A 20,000-nucleotide genomic window follows, 5' to 3' on the forward strand; every position below is an offset into this window, starting at 1 on the left:
GCCCACTTCTTAGTTACCTAGCTTCTGTCAACTTGACAACAGAATGGACCGTATTGGCTATACAGGCAGTGCCACATGTGGCCTTTCAACTCCAAGCTGCATTTTCCATAGAGTTCAAGTTATAGACTAGAGTGCGTCTGAGGCTGTCTCAGGGATACACAGCCATGATGCCACCGTCGCCCCAAACCGATGATTGCACACACTTCACTCCTACCCGATTTCATTTTTTTTTCCATGTCAAATAGTAGTCAGGAAATCGGGAAGGAGTAAAGTGTGTGCATTCGTTGGCTTGGAGCGGTGGCGGCACCAAGGCCTTGTATCATGGAGGCAGCCTTAGACGCACTCTAGTACATAACTTAAGTTCTATGGAAGTACTACTTTGACAGTTCACTAAGTGGCCACGTGTAGCGCTGCCTGTATATAGCCAAATGGTCCATTGCTCTCTCTCTCTCTCTCTCTCTCTCTCTCTCTCTCTCTCTCTCTCTCTCTCTCTCTCTCCATATACCAGTCTATCTTCTTAATTATCTATCCATCTATCCATATATGTACTTCTCATCTCTACCTGAGCTACAATCTAAATGTAAGAAGTTATGATGACTTCAATCATTCCTCTTCTTTTCTCCTCCCTTTCCTTGTACCATCTGTGTGGTATAAATCATCCAAAGCCTTTCCTCCCCATTCATCATTACCTCCATACCACCACCCCTCAAGGGATGCCTCCACCACTGCCACTCACTACCAGGCTTAAGGAAAGAAATATATCAGACTTATAAATATGAGTGGTTATATCTTACACCTGTAATAACCTTAGAATCAAGTGTCAACAGGATGGTCTTTGGTGAGGCTGCAAAGTTTCCCGGTACGGTTTCCCCCTGGCAGTGGTGACAGTGTTGGAGGAATCTATCACTTCTTAAAACACATGAAAGTTTTATCTTCCCTAATTTTTTTTCCAGCCCCAAAGTGAATCGAACCCAGGCCCTAGAGACCTGAGGCGAACACCCTAGCATCGAGCCAAAGGGTATCCTTAGACTTAAGGCCTTCGGAACCTTCATCTGTGTCACAAGCCATTACATGCTAAATACTGTTGATTTACTGTTGTCATATACTCATTAAAATCTAGTTCCTTTCCTGTCCTGTCCTGAGCCGCTCTCCCTAACCCTCACAAAGCCACTGTTACGTCTTTACTTGTGCATAAATCACTTACCGCCTATCACTAGGAAGATGCTTCCAACGATCACCAAGGGGTTAGGGGAGTCGTCATCCCAGAAGTCGTCGTCGTAGTCAGTGGTGGCCAACATGATGATGCCGCAGAGAATAAAGAAGGCACCGAAAAGTCCCATGCACACGAAACAAGCCAGACCCAACATCATGCCCCCGACCTGTGGGGGGAAACACCTACTGAAGGAATCTTACACTGATATTTAATAAATTATAATTACCATTATCGTCATTAATGTCATTATTAGTAACTTATTATTTTACCATTACTGTTACTAATATCTTTAAATTATTACTAATATTATCATCATTAGTAGTAGTAGTAGTAGTAATAGTAGTAGTAGTAGTATGACTGGCGAGGCAGGATGAGGTAGCCGCGGAAACATAGTGTGGACACACCCGTGAGGCGGTGCACAAGTCGCCTCATGAGGCCTAGTGAGGACGCGACTTTAGACACGCGACACCTCATGTAATCTCGGGAAGTCTTCAGCCATATTTAGCACCAGCAGACTGATCAGCAAAAGGTTTTCAGCAAGATTTGAACCTGAATGCCACCAACATTTAAATACCTGCAAGACAAACAAATTGTGATGGGCGGTTGGTTATCTCGGCACTGAATGTAATAGTCTACGGGCACGGCAAACCACATTCACATTACTCAACGGCATCTATATGGACAATGAACACCTTGGGCTGCTTCCACCCTACCTCAGACCAGATTTACTCTACATCACAATATTGGCCGTATGTTAGCAGAACGAGTGATGATCACACTAACCATTCATCATTTCATAATGAGGCCTTTCTTCCCCCCGTATCCACACATTCCTCCCCGCTTTCCTGCTGTCATGTAACTTTGCCCATATCACAATAACCGTAACGTTAAATTAGCAATAAGCGAAACTAAAGAAACCAAGTGAAGAATGAAGAACTTGAGAGGTGAGGTAAATAATTAAGTGTTTGTTTGGGGAACCATTAACTCATGAATCTATGGCGCAGCCTCACGCGAGCCACAGCAGGCAGCAGTCAGGAGAGGCCTACAAACACCGCCTAAACGCAGGAGGAACATTTCTTCTAAACAGACTATAGTAGGAGGTAATAGTAGTAGTAGTAGTAGTAGTAGTAGTAGTAGTAGTAGTAGTAGTAGTAAAGTACCAGCAGTAGAGGCATTACTATTATTGCCCGTTTCCACGTACCAAGGTGGGCGATGATGCTTTTGTCGCTGTCCGTCTGTTTGTTCGTCTGTCTGTCTCTTTGCCTGTCATTTACAAAAATGTCTTCTATCAAAATATCTCCAGATCGCCCTGGTCTCGAGTGACTGAGCGTATTTGTGCAGCGTCGCCACTGATGCAACAACATGCTCTTCTCGAGCCTCGAAGTGTGACTTGCTGCGTACATTCTTGTTGAGACGTGATAACTTCTCGTAACACGAGCAGAGCGGTCCAATTAAATGAAGAGGAATAATGAAAAGTGAACAAATGCATCCCCACACCCCGTGCTTCCCTTTAGCTTCCTTCCCGGAGTACTAGTATACGTGTTGTGTCCGTCCCCCACACAGGAGTTATAAAGCTCAGCGCGGCGAGGCTGGCAGCACGTGTTCGGGGACTCCTTACCCTGACTCCCTGCTGCACGAACTGGGGCGTCCTCCTGTTGGTGTTGACCACCACCACCGTCTGGCCGGCCGGCTGGTACCCTGCTGGACCACGAGGAAAAATTGTTGTGGTTATTATCATTATTATCATTACTATTATCATCATTATAATTATTAATAATATTATTATTACCATCATCATCATCCGTATATTAACACGTTTGTACCTTCCTTCCTTCCCTCGTTCCTCCGTGTGTCACGCCTTGGTATCATATCCTCGACCCCCTTATCTCGAACATATCAACTGCCTCGATCCCGTTATCTCAAACATATAAACAGCCTCGACGTTGTTATCGCTAAAACATCAACAGACACGACCCCGTTATTGCGAGCACACCAACAGCCTCGACCCCGTTAGTGCGATTAAAAGGTTAAGAAGAGGTTACAGAGGAAGAGGGGGGGATTAAGAGGTTTAGAAGAGGATTAAGAAGAAAAGGAAGAGGATTAAGAGATTTAGAAGAGGATTAAGAGGAAATGGAAGAGGATTACAGATTTTAGAAGAGGATTAAGAGGTTTACAAGAGGTTTAAGAGGAGGAGGAAGAGTAGTAAGAGGTTTAGAAGAAGATTAAGAGGAAAAGGAGGAGGATTACAAGGTTTAGAAGAGGATTAAAGGGGAAAAGGAAGAAATTAAGAAGTTTAGAAGAGGATTAAGAGGAAATGGAAGAGGATTACAAGTTTTAGACGAGGATTAAGAGGTTTACAAGATGTTTACGAGGAGGAAGTCTATCTCATTCATGTCGGGCAGCTGCTGTTTCGGTGACGTCATTTTGACGGCATTAGCGTCGACGGATCCCTCGAAACGTAATAGTGGGAATCGCGCCTATTACTTAGATCTTGGCCGCGACCACCACCACCACCTCATCCGCCGACACCAGCGCCGCTCGTGACTGATGTATGACCCGCCGTCCGCCGGGTGGGGGTTGTCGAGGGGGGCGGTTATGGAAAGTGCAACCGGACGACCTTGAGGAGTAACATCTACGCGAGGTGGGAACACGCCGGGTGTGTACTACTGGGCGTGGCGCGGGGCAGGAAGTGTTGTGGATGCCTGCTGGTGGTGGTAAAAAAGGTGGAGGAGGGTTCTCGGATTTGGCGCAGGACAGTGTGTGGCTGGGGCTGCTGACGATGTTGGGGAAGGTGGTGGGGGAGGAGGGTTCGTGGGTGTTGTGGAGGGGGGGTAGGATGCGTTGTGGAGGGTTGAAGGTAGATGATTCCTATCACGGTAAAGTATTTCGGGGTGTACTAACTGTGACGCGGGGTAGGCTGAGTTGTGTGGACGAGTGTTTCAGAAGATAGTCACTGATAAGGCGCAGGAGAGGTTGAGCAGTGCAATATTATTTATGGTGGAGGAGGAAACGGTGGTGGAGTTGATTTACTGAACGTGATGCAGAACAGGATGTTTCATGGAAGGTTACTGGTTGTCTTGAATGTGTAGGTGCATTCTAAGGCTTACTCATGGCTGTGGCGCTAAGAAAGTTGTCCCAAGGAGGGCTTTTGGAGGAGGTGGTTTATTCGTGAGTGTTTTTTTCTGGATATGCCGTGGGTATGAGTAGGTTGGAGGAGCGGGTATTAATTTATTTTACTGTCACTTCCTATTATCGGGGTCTTCCGATACGACGACATGTAGAAACGCAGAGTGGTCGAGGGAGGCTATAAGGAGGTTACATATTCACCTATCTCTTAGTGACCCTGAGGAGGAGGTGAGGGAGGCGAAACCTACCCGTAGATAAGAGCGTAAACACTCGTATTGGATTATGTGGTGAGCCGTGTGTTTTGACTGTCAGGGACGCTATGGTTTAGTCAGGGTTAACGTCAGCCGCCCACGGCCGCAGTGGTTACCACACGTATTTCATGGCTTTTTTTCAGAATTGTTTTGGTCTACTATTTCCTACGGTTATCAGGAAGGTTAGAAGGTAAGCAAAAATATATATGACAACAGAGGAGCAGTGGAAAACGAGATATCGGCGCGTTAATAGTATCGATCTTTACCCAGCTGACAATGTCATATTACGGTTATTATTCATCGGCACTACAAACGAGGACTCAAAACTCTCATATGAACTAAAAAAAAACAAATCTACCAGATAGAGGAAAAAATACCAAAAATAAAAAGCAGCAATAAAGAAAATATTCCCCGAGGAGGTGGCTCGGAAGGTAAAACGATAGATTCTTCGTATACAATAAGAGGGGGATATCTTTCACACTCGGAACATTGTTGTGTGACCTCTACGCAATGATCTTGCAACATGTCAGTCAGCTACTTCCGGTCCAACGAAGAGCAGTAAAGCTGTTCTGTAAAATAGCCATTTAAGCCATTCACATCCTGACATTTTGTATTATATATCTACGCATGTCCTGCAGTGAAGGCAGGAAAGTGTGGTTAACCAAGCAGTGCGCGGACCTAGTCTTGTCTTGACATCACTATTATCGAGAGGTGGGTTACTACTACCCGTTAGATTTATGCGGATTCATGTTGGTCTGTAAATAGCTCATTTAATGCGGAGATAATTTTACCGATTTTACGGGTTTGCTTGGCAAATAACTGCGCAACACCGACTTTATTTACCGAGCAATCATCCAATAGGAAAATCACCACAGTCTGGCAATTCAATATTTTCGTTAATTCGGTTTTGCTGAATACGAAAAGGTGGAAGGCCCAAGGTAGTACATTTCCCCGGAGGGCAGTGTGTAAAAGATTTTTAACGGCTCGCGTTATATTCTGACGATATCATTAATGTTGTCCAGGCCCCAGGGGCTCGTACGGGACCAGCCATGAAGCAGCGCCAACCTTCCCAAATCCATGACAATACCATGTAAATCGCTCCCCGGGGTATGAGGGGGAGGTAAGGTCACCTGACGATGACTCATCAACCAATGACACAACCAAAACAACCATAAACATGCCTCTTACATTAACTGATAATGATTATACTGACATGACATCACGTTCCTGCCATGTCCGTGATCAATATGCGGCACGGTTACGGAAAATGTCAAGGATAACCACTGTATTTACGTAAGACTTCCCCGCCAAACCACACAGGGGGCGGGGCGACACGTGGGTGTGTCATGCGCCGGGCCCTCACCTCGGTCTTGGCAACACTTCCGACAGGCAAGGCCGCCCGTGCAGCAGCGAGGCAGATGTGGAAAGACTACTGGGCTAAAGGAAATAAGGCAGTGGTAGGAGTCGCAAAACACACGTAGAGACACTGCTGTGGATGTCTTACCGTTGTTGTTCATGGTGTGGTTGGGAGGCGAGGCCCTGCGGTACAGCGACACCAGCGGCGCAGTGCGTAGACTCACACCGAACGTAGAGTCTTTACTGTCAACCTAACGAAGGCGCGGCGACTGGCGAGGCAGGGAAAGTTGATAAAAAGGTGCCGGTTACTCTTTCCGATGAGGTCTTTGTTGCTATATTTTGCTAGTTTTGTTTGGTAGTGTTAGTAAAAGCAGTTACTAGAGTTCATTGTAAGCGAAGCTGTTAATATTTCACTTTCTCCTTAGCATTATTGAAAAGAGTATCACGCAGTACGGCATCAGGCATCTCCCTCAGGCTCCGTCATTAGAGCCTCGTGATATGTAGCTGTAACGCTAGTCACAATATTTCCTTCCTGCGATGACTCATCCTTCGTCACACATCCTGCTCCTCCTCTATCCATGCTCACACATACGACGCTTGCTTATTCTTGCTCTGACATGATAAAGGTAAAGCAAGTAAAATTCGCCAGCTGTTCCTCTCCGCGTCTCACATTCCCTGCACCTCCACCGCCTCCTTCCCTTCCCTTGCACTTCCGTCACCCAAAATGTTGCCGTCATTCTACTAAAAAATGGAAGTATCGTATTTACATGTCAATCAAAACTATCACCATCCCACCACGTAAAAAAAGAACAGGAAATCGTAGATTAACCTTCTAACTGGCCATCACAGAGCTCAAAATAACACGGGCATTAGGACTATTTGATCTTGGTGCTCACCCCATATGTTTATTTGTCCATTAGGGGATCAAGGGCTAGTGATTAGTGACCCTCAAATCTCTCTCTCTCTCTCTCTCTCTCTCTCTCTCTCTCTCTCTCTCTCTCTCACACACACACTCAACACACATCACCTATTCGGCCTATCTGTCTCGTGTGTGTGTGTGTGTGTGTGTGAGAGAGAGAGAGAGAGAGAGAGAGAGAGAGAGAGAGAGAGAGACTCGTCCCCCTGAGTCTGATGTATCGCGGATTGCTTTATTACGGTCATTAGCGGCGCGATTCACCTGCCGGACCATACCTCATCCCCCCAACGATTATGAGCCGCCGTGATGGAGCGTATTAATTCGGGCTTCTGCTGGTGCGGGTGTTGCGTTAGGGTGTGTGGGTGGGGGAAGGATGTGTGATGGGGGAAGTTCCTGCCGATATAATGTAAATACCGCTTGTCTGTCTGTCCATTTGGTTGTTTAGAGGTGTTGCACGAGACAGACAAACCCTATAATATTCTGGTGTTGCTTTAGTGTTTCTTGGGGAGGGGGGGAAGGGTTGGATGGGTGATGATGGCGGGAAAGTTCCTGCCAATATAATGTAAATACCGTTTCTGTTTGTGTCTGTCAAGTTGGTTGTTCAGAGGTGTTGCACGAGACAGACAAACCCCGTGTTCCCTCCCTTTTGATTTGTCCTCCAGTATATAGTAGTATTTTGGTGGGCGTGTGGGCAAGCCAGGCAACGGTACGTGTGGCATTCCACGCTCACAATACACTTTTTTGACGCTTTGTAACCACAAACATTTTGTCTTTGTATTTCTCCCTTTTTTTTTTTGGGGGGGGGGGGGCACCAACACGATCCATCATTTCCTCAGTTTGGGCACAACCGAGTTGGAATAAGATTAAGCAGATTAAGGAATGTGGCAGATAGGGTATCTCTCTCTCTCTCTCTCTCTCTCTCTCTCTCTCTCTCTCTCTCTCTCTCTCTCTCTCTCTCTCTCTCTCTGTCAAATACACCCATACGACCCCATCCTCCAACACATACACAAGTCGGTATTTATAGTAGTGTAATTTACTTATTTTCTGTTGAGGGAAAAAACTATCACACCACTAAAAATTACATGTGGATGGAAACTTCAAATGACGAACTATATGGGGGGAGAGTGACTAGCATCATAATATAGTTAAATATTGCACAATTCTAATGACACTAGTATATAATTATTGGAGAGAGAGAAAACATAAGCTGTGGCAACTCGAACATGTCGCTGCTATGTTATCACTATTTCTTCAACGTCAAAATCATGGCTTTTAAATAACGTTTCCTTATCACCACCATGATAACACTCACCAGCCGATTATTATAGGCTTTCCCCATTAATAGATTAAGTTACGTTATCAGGACATTTGGCGCACTTTCCAGAGGCGCTTGAATTCCTTTTCTTCTGGTGGCGTGTGGCATTTGGTTACTGTAGGCGCCAGCTTGTTCGCCTCCCTCTGCACTGTCCCTTCCTAATGCCACACACCCGCCTCCTAAACGCACTATGCAACAGGTCCCTGAGTACATACATACGCCTTCTTACTCATACTCAATTAGTCCCGATTATTTGACTCGACGGCCACCACATTCTTTTTCCTCTTTCATACTCCCACTATCCCTTGATGTATGTGGTATTGATCTTTTTCATTATCGTTTTCTGTAATTCATGGCCAGTATCAGTGTTCAGGGTCACGTACATGGTCCCCTCTTCCTCATCCACCACCGCCACATCTTCCTTCTCCTTCATCTTTCATCTATGTATATATTGGATTTAAATCTCACGTCACCGTGCGTATACTTCTATTGCTGGTGACTCGCTTGCCACTCGCCACTTCACACAGGTGAGCAAGGCAGCCAATACGATGGGCAACACCCCCGCCTTGCTTCACCCTCCCTGTCTTACACACTCCTGCCAAGCCTAGATAGCTCTGCCACACACTACCGAGGCCTTCCCCTGCCTGACACTCATCCCAGCCAAGCCGAAAAAAGCCACCTAGATAGACCACACACACACACCACCACTCGCATCACGCCCCTAACAGCCATGACCCCCAGTTTCAGTTTGATGCCCAGTAAATGTAATGTTTATGCACTGCAAAATTATATGTCATTCTTTAAGGACTTGTTTTCAATGAGGAACGTACGTCGTCCTTTACAGGGAAACACGTTGTTGACGGCATATCATTGTAGTTACAACCAATGCCACACCCCCGCCTCCTAAACGCACTATGCAACAGGTCCCTGAGTACATACACCTTCTTACTCATACTCAATTAGCCCAGATTATTTGACTCGACGGCCACCACATTCTTTTTCCTCCTTCATACTCCCACTATCCCTTGATGTATGTGGTATTGATCGTTTTCATTATCGTTTTCTGTAATTCATGGCCAGTATCAGTGTTCATGGTCACGCACATGGTCCCCTCCTCTTCCTCATCCACCACCGCCACATAGATATAGAAAAGTATAGATTTAGGAGAGCTATAGGCAAGCATTGGTTTAGTAATAGGGTGGTGGGGGAATGAAATAGACTCAGCAATCACATAGTTAGTGCAGGGACGATAGCTTGTTTTAAGAGTAGACTGGATAGCTACATGGACGAGGACGACAGGTGGCAGTGAGGTGTGGGTGCAGTAAGGTGACAGGGTACTGGTGCTTGCCTAGTTGCGCCGGTATAACGAGGATCAAGCCTCTACCTGTAACCCCTGTAACTACACCTCACCCATCGTGAGTAGTGGGGGGGATTCTGGAGCTGCCCTGTGTAGGCCACTCGGCCTCTTGCAGTTTCCCTATGTTCTTATGTTCTTAATGGAAGGGCGGTGACCACAATAATAATTATATTCTCTGGAGTTTATAATAAACATGTTGATGATACACATAATGAAGCATCACGGAAAGACAAGTAGATAAAGCTTATTTATTGAAAAAATATTTGCTTTAAGAAATGAACATTGAGAAAGACAGGCGGCCTGAGTCGGGCCGACGGTCGTGGTGCCGCCCCTGCTGCACCAGTGTAGCACCGCCGCCTGCCCGGTGTGATGTCATCTGTCATCCGGTATCCCAAGACATCTAATCCTTAATTTCGCATCGCGGAACCCAATTTTTACTATCACAGAGTAACTAAGTGAAGCATCTAGGTGTAAAAAAAAGTACCAAGGAGGTCCTAAAAAAAAAGAAGAAAAAAAAGATCCAAAGCGGAACAGGTCACAAGAAGAAGAGTGCTTTCATAATAATATAAAAAAAGCTTGGGTGGGACAGATCCCGACAAGCAGTCGACAAAAGACACGGTACCGTGTCGAAATTCATGTATATGTATTCAGGATGGGATGTCTCACGATCTTAGGATGTCTCATGACACCACAGCGGCGTGCGTGCGAAATATCCGTGTGGCCGCGGCGCCGCCGACAATGCCGTGAGCACCAAGAGGATCTGCAGTTCCTCGGAAAATTGCTACTTGTCTTTTACTACATCTGAGTACGCGGGGGGCAGGTCGTTCTCAGGCACGTAGGAGCCATGCAGCGACGGCGAGTAGCCTGGGCCCGCCCCTGCGCTGGGCAAGGTGGGGCCACCGTAGATGCCTGGCGGAGGTGGGGCATTTGCTGCAGGCTGTGGCAATGCCTGACCCAGCCCACCAGGTTGTGCTGGGTAGTACACAAACTGCCCATCAGCAGGTGAGGGGTAGGCCATCACCTGGTGCTGCATGGGCGGCAAGGTGTACGAGTACCCAGGTTGGTCTCCTTGTCCCTGCAGGAGTCCTGGGCTCACTAAGACATACGGGACAGCATACTTGACGCGGTCAGGGTGGTCCGGGGGTAGGCTGTTGAACTGTGCCTTGGCCGTGCGTAGGAAGTGCACGCCGAAGGCTACCAGAACACCTGCAAAGGGAGAGGCGGTCAGTGATGTCAGCCACAGGAAGTCAGTCATTCGGCAACTAAAATTAGATAACTCATTCTACTGATCAAGCCGATGCCGTGGCATCAATAAACATACTACCAATATTTGTTACTGGAGAAATCATTTCAAGAAATGGGACATTTGATTTTGTAGGATTGCTAACATTCCTGAGCCAGACAACATATACAACTTCCTCCTCAGGATAGGACTTGAGAAAACAGCCATTATTGTTTGTGATTGTGAACGTGGAATATGTGTGTGTGTGTGTGTGTGTGTGTGTGTGTGTGTGTGTGTGTGTGTGTGTGTGTGTTAGCATTACTGCTTGTTTGGCCGAGGCCGGGTGTGTGTGTGTATGTGTGTGTGTGTGTGTGTGTGTGATGACACTGTCCTTGTCACAAGACTACTGCACCCATTAATTACCACCCTATTATAACAACAAATTAAGTACTCATGACATGTCCACTTGAGGGAACCTTCTCTGCCTGAGAAGTAAGGTTGCTTCCTGCCTGTCTGCGGTCCTGCTTACCTCCAATCACCAACAAGAAGATGCCATAGTACATCCTGAGGATGCAATTCACGAATCCTATAAACATCAGAAATATTCCCATCATCAACAGCACCATGATCTGCGGACCGCCACACTGACACCCGTTGGAGAACTAAAGCAACAAGAAAAAAAGTATTATTATAATGACTCCTGTTTGGAGGGCTAATGCAACATGAAGAAACAATATTATTAAATGCAGGTAAGCTTCAGATTTCTTGTAACCATAAGAACCAAGAAAACAAAAGCCAAATACCACAGCCAGGTTTATCTTTTTATACTGTAACTGATGTCTATATATTACTACCACTACCTTGGCGCCCCGTCGGAAGTAGGGATGTCTAAGGAAGGAAGGTTGTCTGCTGTCCACAGCATGGTTCACTAACACCACAGGACTCGCCGCGACCCGCGTCTGCTGGTGCACCACCACAACGGGGGGCGGGGCGGAGTGTACCTGAGGGTAGGGTGGAGGTGGCTGCTGCTGATCTGCGGGGTGAAAGAAAGCCACTTTGAGGCTGCATTACTTACAGCAGATATGGTGTATATAATGATGCTAGTGACTACAGAGAGAGAGAGAGAGAGAGAGAGAGAGAGAGAGAGAGAGAGAGAGAGAGAGAGATTCATTAACCATCTGTCTCGCACTCAACTATGCATGAATACAAAGCAGTTAGCTCCAGTAATGTGACTCACCTTGGGTATGCATTGTTTTGTTGAGTTGGTGGTGGGCTGTTCACTGATTTGGGGACGGGGCCGGCCAGCAGCAAGGACGGTGGTCGATGATCAGCTTATGTATGCAGTGATCCTACTTCATAGTAAGTCCTCTTGACCCTGTAGCTATTTATTCTCCTTTTCTTCGCACCATCGAACGGGTTTGTACACTCACAGCACCGTATCTTGCATGTCAGCGGTCAGAGTCACATGAGATAAACAAACAAGTCGTGGCCTCGGCAGTAGTAGGCAACTTCCACGCTCTCTTGCCATTCGATGAGCTGGGAATACTTCATGTTGTACACATTTCCACCCTCACTTACGAATGTGTCTCTTTTTCCTGGCTTATTTCAAGAGCCAGACACTTCTACATGGTATATAATTGAGAGCCAGGTATGTGAAGTCCTCGTACTTGCCAAAATACTGCAAAACAGACCAACCCAACACGACAGCAACCGCCCCGGCAACTCTTCCCAGGAACTACTCGTCACTCGTCCGCCGTCTGGTGGTCTCGTCCCACTCGTCTGTTGTTGCCGCTGTTCACCAAAGCCAAAACCCAAGGTGGCAAGGTCACTGTTGCATCCGCCGCGCCGCCAACTACTAAAAAAAAGTAAATCACCCTTTCCATTCCACTACAACGTTTTCAAGCCATGATTTAATCGACAAACTGAGATATTTTCGAAGGTCGTACCCAGAGTGTTTTCATAGTTTTCTTGACAACTTATGCTTTAACCTTGCGCTATTTTTTTTTTTTTTTTAACTGGCGCCAGACATTAAGTGCAATCAATCTATAGTCGAATACATCCTTCCAGACCTTGTGTCCCGTCATATTTTTATTCTATTTATTCCCTGGTAGAAGAAAGGTGTTGAAGGAATGAAGATGGTCAATATCAGTGTTAATTAAGGGTTGGCTGAATACTTAACGAAATACACATAAAAAAAAAAAACGATTGACTGGAACGAAGATAAAATGTGCAATGTATCTCTTTAAATTCTATAAATACTCTTTTTCTAATATCGATACATGAGAAAATATATATATATATATATATATATATATATATATATATATATATATATATATATATATATATATATATATATATATATATATATATATATATATATATTAAAATGTAAATACACACACACACACACACACACACACACACACACACAGAGTTATTTTACAGATGAATCGCGCCATTCGAATTTCCTAATCCATTATCTTGCAAAAGGGTAGATATTTTTCACAACGCGGGTCCATTGCCTCGCCTTAGGCGTCACACCTACACCGCCGCCCGTGTTGGTTTGGACTAACGAGGCTGCCTGTACACATTGGTCCCTCCTTACATTGGTTTTGTTAGTAATTTTGGTTGAATATTGAGTTTTCATCTCGTCCTGTTGCTTGTTGACGCACCATCATCGCGCAGTGTACATTAGCTTCCCGCTGTGGGTGCGTTACCAGAGCAGGTGGTCTGCGTTCACAGTGCTCAGTGCTGGCAAGCCACCAGACAAAGGCTACAGCTTCTGACTGAGTGACTGCAAACTGGTCTGTGCATCACTTGCCAGGCGGGGCATGTCAGAGGGAATACAGACTCCTTCACAGCGCCATTGAGGACGAACTGAAAGTGAATTTGTAAGAAGTAAAATCTCTCAGCGAACACATTTACATTAATAAGGACCCTCTCAAGCAGTATTGTTGCCTTAAGGGTTTTGGATAAAAACGAAACTTCTTTCAAGCCATGATGTTCTAAATCAGATTGACAAATATTGCCAGGAAGAGAGATGCTACATGGCACGCATAATTGTATACGAGTAAAAAGATTAGTTTGTTAGGCAAAGCGTAGATATGAAGAAACTATTGCGGCCAACTGTAAAAATAATCCGAAATCCTTCTTCAGTTACATAAACAACAGAAAGGCGATCAGAAGTGGAATTGGACCCCTAACAAACAGTGATGGTGCACTAGTGACTGACAGCCAACACGTTGCAAACCTATTAAACAATTACTTTTCCTCGGTGTTTAATACTAACAGTCCTCCCACCACTACCACCAACACCAGTACTAATGTAAATCCCCAGCATGCATTGCCTAACTTTGAAATAACAACCGATGAAGTCCTTAAAGCCCTCAAATCACTTAAAACAAATAAAAGTCCTGGACCTGACAAAGTATATCCTACTCTGCTCAAAGAAACAAAGAGCGAAATAGTCTCCTCACTCACAACCGTATTCAATATGTTCTTGCGACAAGGCATCGTCCCTTCGGATTGGAAAAAGGCTAACGTGACACTGATTTTTAAGAAAGGAGACAAAAAAGTACCAGGTAATTACAGGCCCATTAGTCTAACTTCGGTTGTAAGTAAGCTACTTGAGAGCATAATTAGAGACAAAATTGTGAGTCACCTTGAAAGTCACTCATTAATTGGAAACTCACAACACGACTTCCGTAACAAAAGATCCTGCCTATCAAACCTATTAACCTTTTATAACGACCTCTTCACGGTTTATGACGTAACCAAATCACTGGACGTAGTCTATCTTGATTTCCAGAAAGCGTTTGATAAACTCCCACATCATAAATTACTTTACAAATTAAAGCAAATAGGTATTGACGGTCAAGTACACCAATGGATCGCGAATTGGTTGAGCAACAGACAACAAAGAGTGGTGATTGATGGATTTAACTTAGAGTGGGCGCCGGTCACTAGTGGCGTCCCTCAGGGCTCGGTTCTTGGCCCAGTGCTCTTCATTATTTGCATCAACGATGTGGATGTCGGACTCAATAATCGCATTAGTAAATTTGCAGATGACACAAAGATTGATAACTCGGTTCTCACTGACGAAGACAGTCAAAGCCTCCAAAAGGATTTGCACAAAATTTCAGTTTGGTCTGATAGATGCATGGGAGATGCCCTTAACGTAGACAAATGCCAGGTCCTTCAAGTTGGAACAAGGAATAAGAAGTTCGAGTACGAAATGCGCGGCGTTAAACTCAAAAGCGTTCAATGCGTTAAGGACTTGGGGGTCAAAATCGCGTCAAACCTCAAATTCTCACAGCAATGCATCGATGCAGCAAATAAAGCGAACAGAATATTGGGCTTCAGAAACTTTTTATTCAAGAATAAAGATGTAATACTTCCACTCTACAATAGTTTAGTCAGACCCCACTTGGAATATGCGGTACAGTTTTGGTCCACCCACCATGCAAAGGACATTGCTAAATTAGAAGGTGTTCAGCGTCGAACAACAAAAATGATCCCTTCCTTGCGCAACAAATCTTATGAAGAAAGACTTTCCACCCTTAACATGTTCTCTCTTGAGAAACGTCGCCTCCGAGGAAAACTGATCGAATGTTTTAAAATACTTAATGGTTTCACGAATGTAGACAGATCAACATTGTTTAAGATCGATGACACTTTGCGTACGAGGAACAATGGCGTAAAACTTAAATGTAGACAAGTAAATTCAGACTGCACCAAATTTTTCTTCACCAACGTTGTAGTGCGAGAATGGAATAAGCTCCCACCGTCAGTGGTCCAGTGTAACACGATTGACTCCTTTAAAAACAAGCTCGACCGTCACTTCCTTGAACTTAATATTAACTAGAGTAGAAAAGCAACGTTTTGGAGCCATCTGATTAATATAAAATCACTTAGGTTTAAGGACAGACCACCTAGTCTGGACCATGGGGTCTGTGTGGTCTGATTTTCTATGTAAATATATGTAAATTCTCTCTCTCTCTCTCTCTCTCTCTCTCTCTCTCTCTCTCTCTCTCTCTCTCTCTCTCTCTCTCTCTCTCTCTGTGTATGTGGGGGTGTGTGTGGGGGTGTGTGTGTGTGTTTGTGGGGGTGTGTGAGAGAGAGAGAGAGAGAGAGAGAGTGTGTGTGTGTGTGTCATAGTACCTCCTCATTTACCTGAAATAACATTTTTAACAAGATTTATTGATGAGGTAGCACGAAATAACGGCATCCGGCCGTGAAAATAAAAGTATACAGGACGGTCCGGCTAACATTTCCCTTGCCTGGCAGCGCAGCCTTCCACAGCCAAGGATGTCGTACGCATGTGTACCAGACTACCAGTTGTTGTTTCTACCATCAGTGGTGTGTTGGTCTGAAAGCTTCTTATTGCTACCTCGTGCTGTTGTTGATTATTTTAGTGTCATTCACGCAGAACAAACATGTAAATGGACAAAAGTAATGCAATGTTAAATTGTTGGCGTGCAGCACGTTTGTGAGGATGAAAAGATTAACAGGACTTGCGGGCATACCAAAGTGAGAGTGTTTGTATGCAGGGCGAGGCTGCGGCGGCGGCAGCGTGGAGGCGGTGGTGGTGCCAGGTTACGGAGATGTTTGCACAGTGACTCGCCTCGTTCGCGTACCAAGAGTGGGCAAACATGGGGAAAATAAGTTCATGGTGATAACTTCACGTTGGCAAAAATGGTATTGAACGAATGAAACGTCGACTGACATATAAATAGTGGCCGCCTTGACAACTCTTTGGGCACGGACTGAACTACCTTCTTACGCCAAGTGCCCGAGACAGCTCCCATCACGGCGGGGGCACTGGCTACGGTACTCTTGATTGCAAGGTATATAGTTCGACCGTTTTCAAACCTTTGTTGATGTAACGATTTTACTTAAGTATTTTATTAATGATGATATAATTGCATGCTACTGATCTGTTCCTATTCCTCGGCCTAACGACGTTCGTGGTGTTAATTTACCAGCGAGGTGAGAAAGAAAACTACACTGCTGTTGTAGGAACTAAGGGGTTCAGGTGGCTACTTTTTGCTGAATAAAATGTCTACTAGCGTGGAATAAATGTCTGGCAAAGGCATAAGTTAATATTAGCAGGGGTGGAATGCTTTTATACAAGTCTCTAGTCTGTACGAAGCCATTTTCTTTGAAGAGCCAACAGTAGGCACCCTCTTTATCTTCACGTAGGACTTATCTAAACTTGTGTGATATTTGCACAGCCAAGAAAGTTGTAATGATGAAGTTGTACTGATGGTCGTCGCTATTTACAGTGCACAAACCTTGAGATATGCTGCTTTTTCTTCATCACCAACGCGACACAATATTATATATAATATATCCCAGAACTTCTGCAATATCCCAGACACAGACCTTAATATCAACTGTGAACATCCACAGTTCTATTCACTTCGGTTGACAATAAACCTGGTAAGACTATCCCGCGCAGATACAGCAACGAATGCTTGAAATATAATACATATATAAGCATGCTGGCCGCGTATCAGCGTAACCGCTCCTGTCAGGTGTCAGCGCGACTCTAACCTCAGCCTGCTGGGTGACAGGCCAAGGTGGTATCCACTGATCCAAGAAGCGATCTGTGTGTGTGTGTGTGTGTGTGTGTGTTCACCTGGCCTAAAGCAAATGAGAGATATTGGGGGGGGGGGGGGGTTGGAAGCTGTGAAGATAGGTTGTTTCAAACTGGTTCAAAATTTATCACTCGTGTAACAGTTGTAAGCTCCTTGAATCGTAGTTCACGGCTGCATTTCAATTCCCTGCACAGGATGATCAGCTCAGTGCTTAGTGACAGACGGGAATGAACAACACTAATCATAATGAAGGAGGAGGGGCAGTGTGCCTAGAAATTTTACACAAGAATAGGTAAGCTGGCACCTTAGGCCCAGAATACCTACTTTGTGGCTGGTGCCCGACTCATATGACTCACGCCGAGCCTGATGCCGTCCTGTCCGCTTATGATAATTTTGTCTGCCTTGGTCAAGCCGGGGGAATATATACAGATACGTGATCCTCGGCGTCCGTGAAAACCTCTGCCACTGTTGATGATCGTGAATATCATGGGATGTATTACACGCTATTCTTGCTACACGCCGTGGTGGTGAGTTGTCAGGTTGATATGTTCAGTAGTGTGTGTTGGGAAGGATGGGGGGGAGGCAGGAATACTATATTCACGTTATTCTTTAATTAAACGCTTCTCTGTACCACGTTTGGCTCGATTCTGGTTGTTTAAAGACATAATTGTGCTGCCTCTCGCCGCGGTTGGAAACACTGAACGTTTTCATAACTGAATTTGGTGCAGGCAGCGGGTCGTGTGTCGCTCGCCCACGCACCGTTTTGGTCACTGTTTGCGAGGCTTCAGGAGAAACACACACAAAGGCACCGGCACTTCCAGCTCACCAAACACAAGCCTCGAGCCACACTAAGAACAAAATAGTCTTGTCTCTCTTTGTAACTAAGCCGCATTTCCTCAGCGTGACTTACAGCAAAAAATATTCCAGACACGAAAATAAACCAATAACGTGAACTTAAGACAAAGCAAGTATAGTATTGTTAGATTTTGAGGGAGAAGAAAAGGAGCGTATTTGACTTACTATCGGGTACAACGAGGTAAAAGTAGGAAACATTCAATAATCATGCAATAGTAAATAGTATTCGCATGGCGCTTAATTAAATGTAAACACGAGTTGGAGGAGGATTTTGCAGCTCCTCTTCTATCCGCGTTCTTACGGCAGGTTATTATTTTTTTTTTCATTGAAGCAAGAACTGAAATAAAAACAATGAAGTCTCTCGGTGGATCCTTTCAGGGATAACAACCAGAAGAGCACCGGCAGCAGATGAAACAGCAACTATAATCCAGATTTATGACGCCGACTTCTGGCACAACAAAACTAATAAAGAGGGTTGTAAAAATAACAACAACGATAAAAATAATAAGGATGGTAACAACGATTTTGCTTCATCTTTTCTTATTAGCATTAAAATAGAACCTAAGAGAACCAAACGATAACAAAATAATGACAAAAAAAATGCTTCTGTTCAGTGTTGCAGAGCGTGAGTTGAGGCGGAAGATGACGTCGGCAGAGGCGGTGCAGGTGCGGAGGGAGGTGGTGAGGGTGGGGCCCCCCTACCTGTACAACGGAGCACAGGTGAGAGAGAGAGAGAGAGAGAGTAGTTTTCAATCTCATCTTTGCAAAATATATCGCTTATTAAAGTTGGCAAGCACGCATATACAGGTGATTATATATAGAAGAGCGAAGAGAAAATAAAAGATAAAAATAATACTGATAAGCGACACATGGTAAAGTAACGTCAACAACAGCTAATCCTACACACACACACACACACACACACACAGAGGTAAAGGTCACCCAGCCCATCCTTTCCTCAGGTGTGCGGGCGGAAGGTGAGTCGTACCTGTATATTCCTGCTGGCCACGTTCGGCGCCGCCCTCACCATGATCGGCGTCGTCTTCTTCACCGCCGACCTCAGGAGAACGTCGGGGCTGTGGGTGGCGGGGGTCGTCTTTATTCCCGTTGGTGGTGAGTCTGAGGGAGGAAGAGAAGAGAAGGGTGAGACGTGAGGCCGGCGCTATGTGGAAGAGCTGAGAATTAGGTGATTGGGGGATGAGGAAAAAGGTGTGGAGCTTGGAAATAGGGTGACTGGACTGTGAAAGGGAAGGCTATGTAACTAGACTGCTGTACTTAAGGAGTAATGGAGAAAGAGGACGTGGAAATAAGGTGGGAAGCTTTGAAATATGGTGAAATAAGAATCAGGAAAGGTGAATGATGGCGTTGAAATCAGGGAATTGGAGAACGGGTGGAAGGCTATGCGGAACCGTTGAAGGAGTTAAGGAGTATTGGAAAAAAAAGACTTTGAAGCAAGGTGGTTAACTTTGAAATATGGTGACATGATGAGAGGGAAAGGGAGTGAGAGGCGGTGAGGAACAGGTGGAAGAGAAGGATAACACCAGGCCATGGAAAGCTGAAAGGAGTGTGCGCAAGTGGAAGAAAACTTTTAAAATACTCTAATGATTGATGAATAAGGATAGGGTGAAAGTAGGAGGGAGGAGAGGGTGAGAGGATGTGAAAGGGAGTGTAGGAGGGAGGAGAGGATGTGAAAGGGAGTGAAAGAAAACGTTATAGGGTGTAGGTCCTGTAAGAGTTAGCTAAGAGGAGTGACAATAGAGTGTAGGGAGAGATGCTGTGACTCGGGA

The 20,000-nt window shown here is 45.2% G+C and overlaps 3 protein-coding genes across 5 annotated transcripts in view; 1 reads left to right on the forward strand and 2 right to left on the reverse strand.

Moving 5' to 3' along the window:
- LOC127007421 (galectin-3-like) overlaps window positions 1-6,260 on the reverse strand; it is a 10,543-nt gene extending 4,283 nt beyond the window's left edge. Inside the window, exons 1-3 of one of the 2 annotated variants that reach the window (XM_050878415.1) lie at window positions 6,095-6,260; window positions 2,832-2,914; window positions 1,205-1,379 (exon numbers count right to left, since the gene is read on the reverse strand). In XM_050878415.1, the coding sequence (XP_050734372.1) occupies window positions 1,205-1,379; window positions 2,832-2,914; window positions 6,095-6,107 (271 nt within the window). In that variant the 5' untranslated portion in view covers window positions 6,108-6,260. The remainder of the gene's footprint in view (window positions 1-1,204; window positions 1,380-2,831; window positions 2,915-6,094) is intronic. The other variant, XM_050878416.1, reaches the window with a different exon arrangement.
- Window positions 6,261-9,768: 3,508 nt separating this feature from the next.
- Window positions 9,769-12,531, reverse strand: LOC127007422 (uncharacterized). The gene is made up of 4 exons (XM_050878417.1): window positions 11,994-12,531; window positions 11,617-11,789; window positions 11,286-11,418; window positions 9,769-10,740 (listed from the first exon to the last, which is right to left on the reverse strand). The coding sequence occupies exons 1-4, from the start codon at window positions 12,004-12,006 to the stop codon at window positions 10,316-10,318; spliced, it is 744 nt and encodes a 247-aa protein (XP_050734374.1). The 5' UTR covers window positions 12,007-12,531; the 3' UTR covers window positions 9,769-10,315.
- A 3,550-nt stretch (window positions 12,532-16,081) lies between these two features.
- Window positions 16,082-20,000, forward strand: part of LOC127007420 (uncharacterized) — a 5,675-nt gene continuing 1,756 nt past the window's right edge. The window contains exons 1-3 of one of the 2 annotated variants that reach the window (XM_050878413.1): window positions 16,082-16,605; window positions 18,828-18,933; window positions 19,176-19,326. In XM_050878413.1, the coding sequence (XP_050734370.1) occupies window positions 18,856-18,933; window positions 19,176-19,326 (229 nt within the window). In that variant the 5' untranslated portion in view covers window positions 16,082-16,605; window positions 18,828-18,855. The remainder of the gene's footprint in view (window positions 16,606-18,827; window positions 18,934-19,175; window positions 19,327-20,000) is intronic. The other variant, XM_050878414.1, reaches the window with a different exon arrangement.

The sequence above is a fragment of the Eriocheir sinensis genome, chromosome 35 (assembly GCF_024679095.1).
Source record: "Eriocheir sinensis breed Jianghai 21 chromosome 35, ASM2467909v1, whole genome shotgun sequence".
In the NCBI taxonomy this organism is placed as follows: Eukaryota; Metazoa; Arthropoda; class Malacostraca; order Decapoda; family Varunidae; genus Eriocheir; species Eriocheir sinensis.

Excerpts from the sequence above, each read along its gene's own strand:
- LOC127007422 (XM_050878417.1), bottom strand. Across the intron at positions 11,419-11,616 it reads ACTTCCGACGGGGCGCCAAG|TTCTCCAACGGGTGTCAGTG; the intron begins GTAGTGGTAGTA and ends TTGTTGCTTTAG. Across the intron at positions 10,741-11,285 it reads CTTCTTGTTGGTGATTGGAG|GTGTTCTGGTAGCCTTCGGC; the intron begins GTAAGCAGGACC and ends CTCCCTTTGCAG.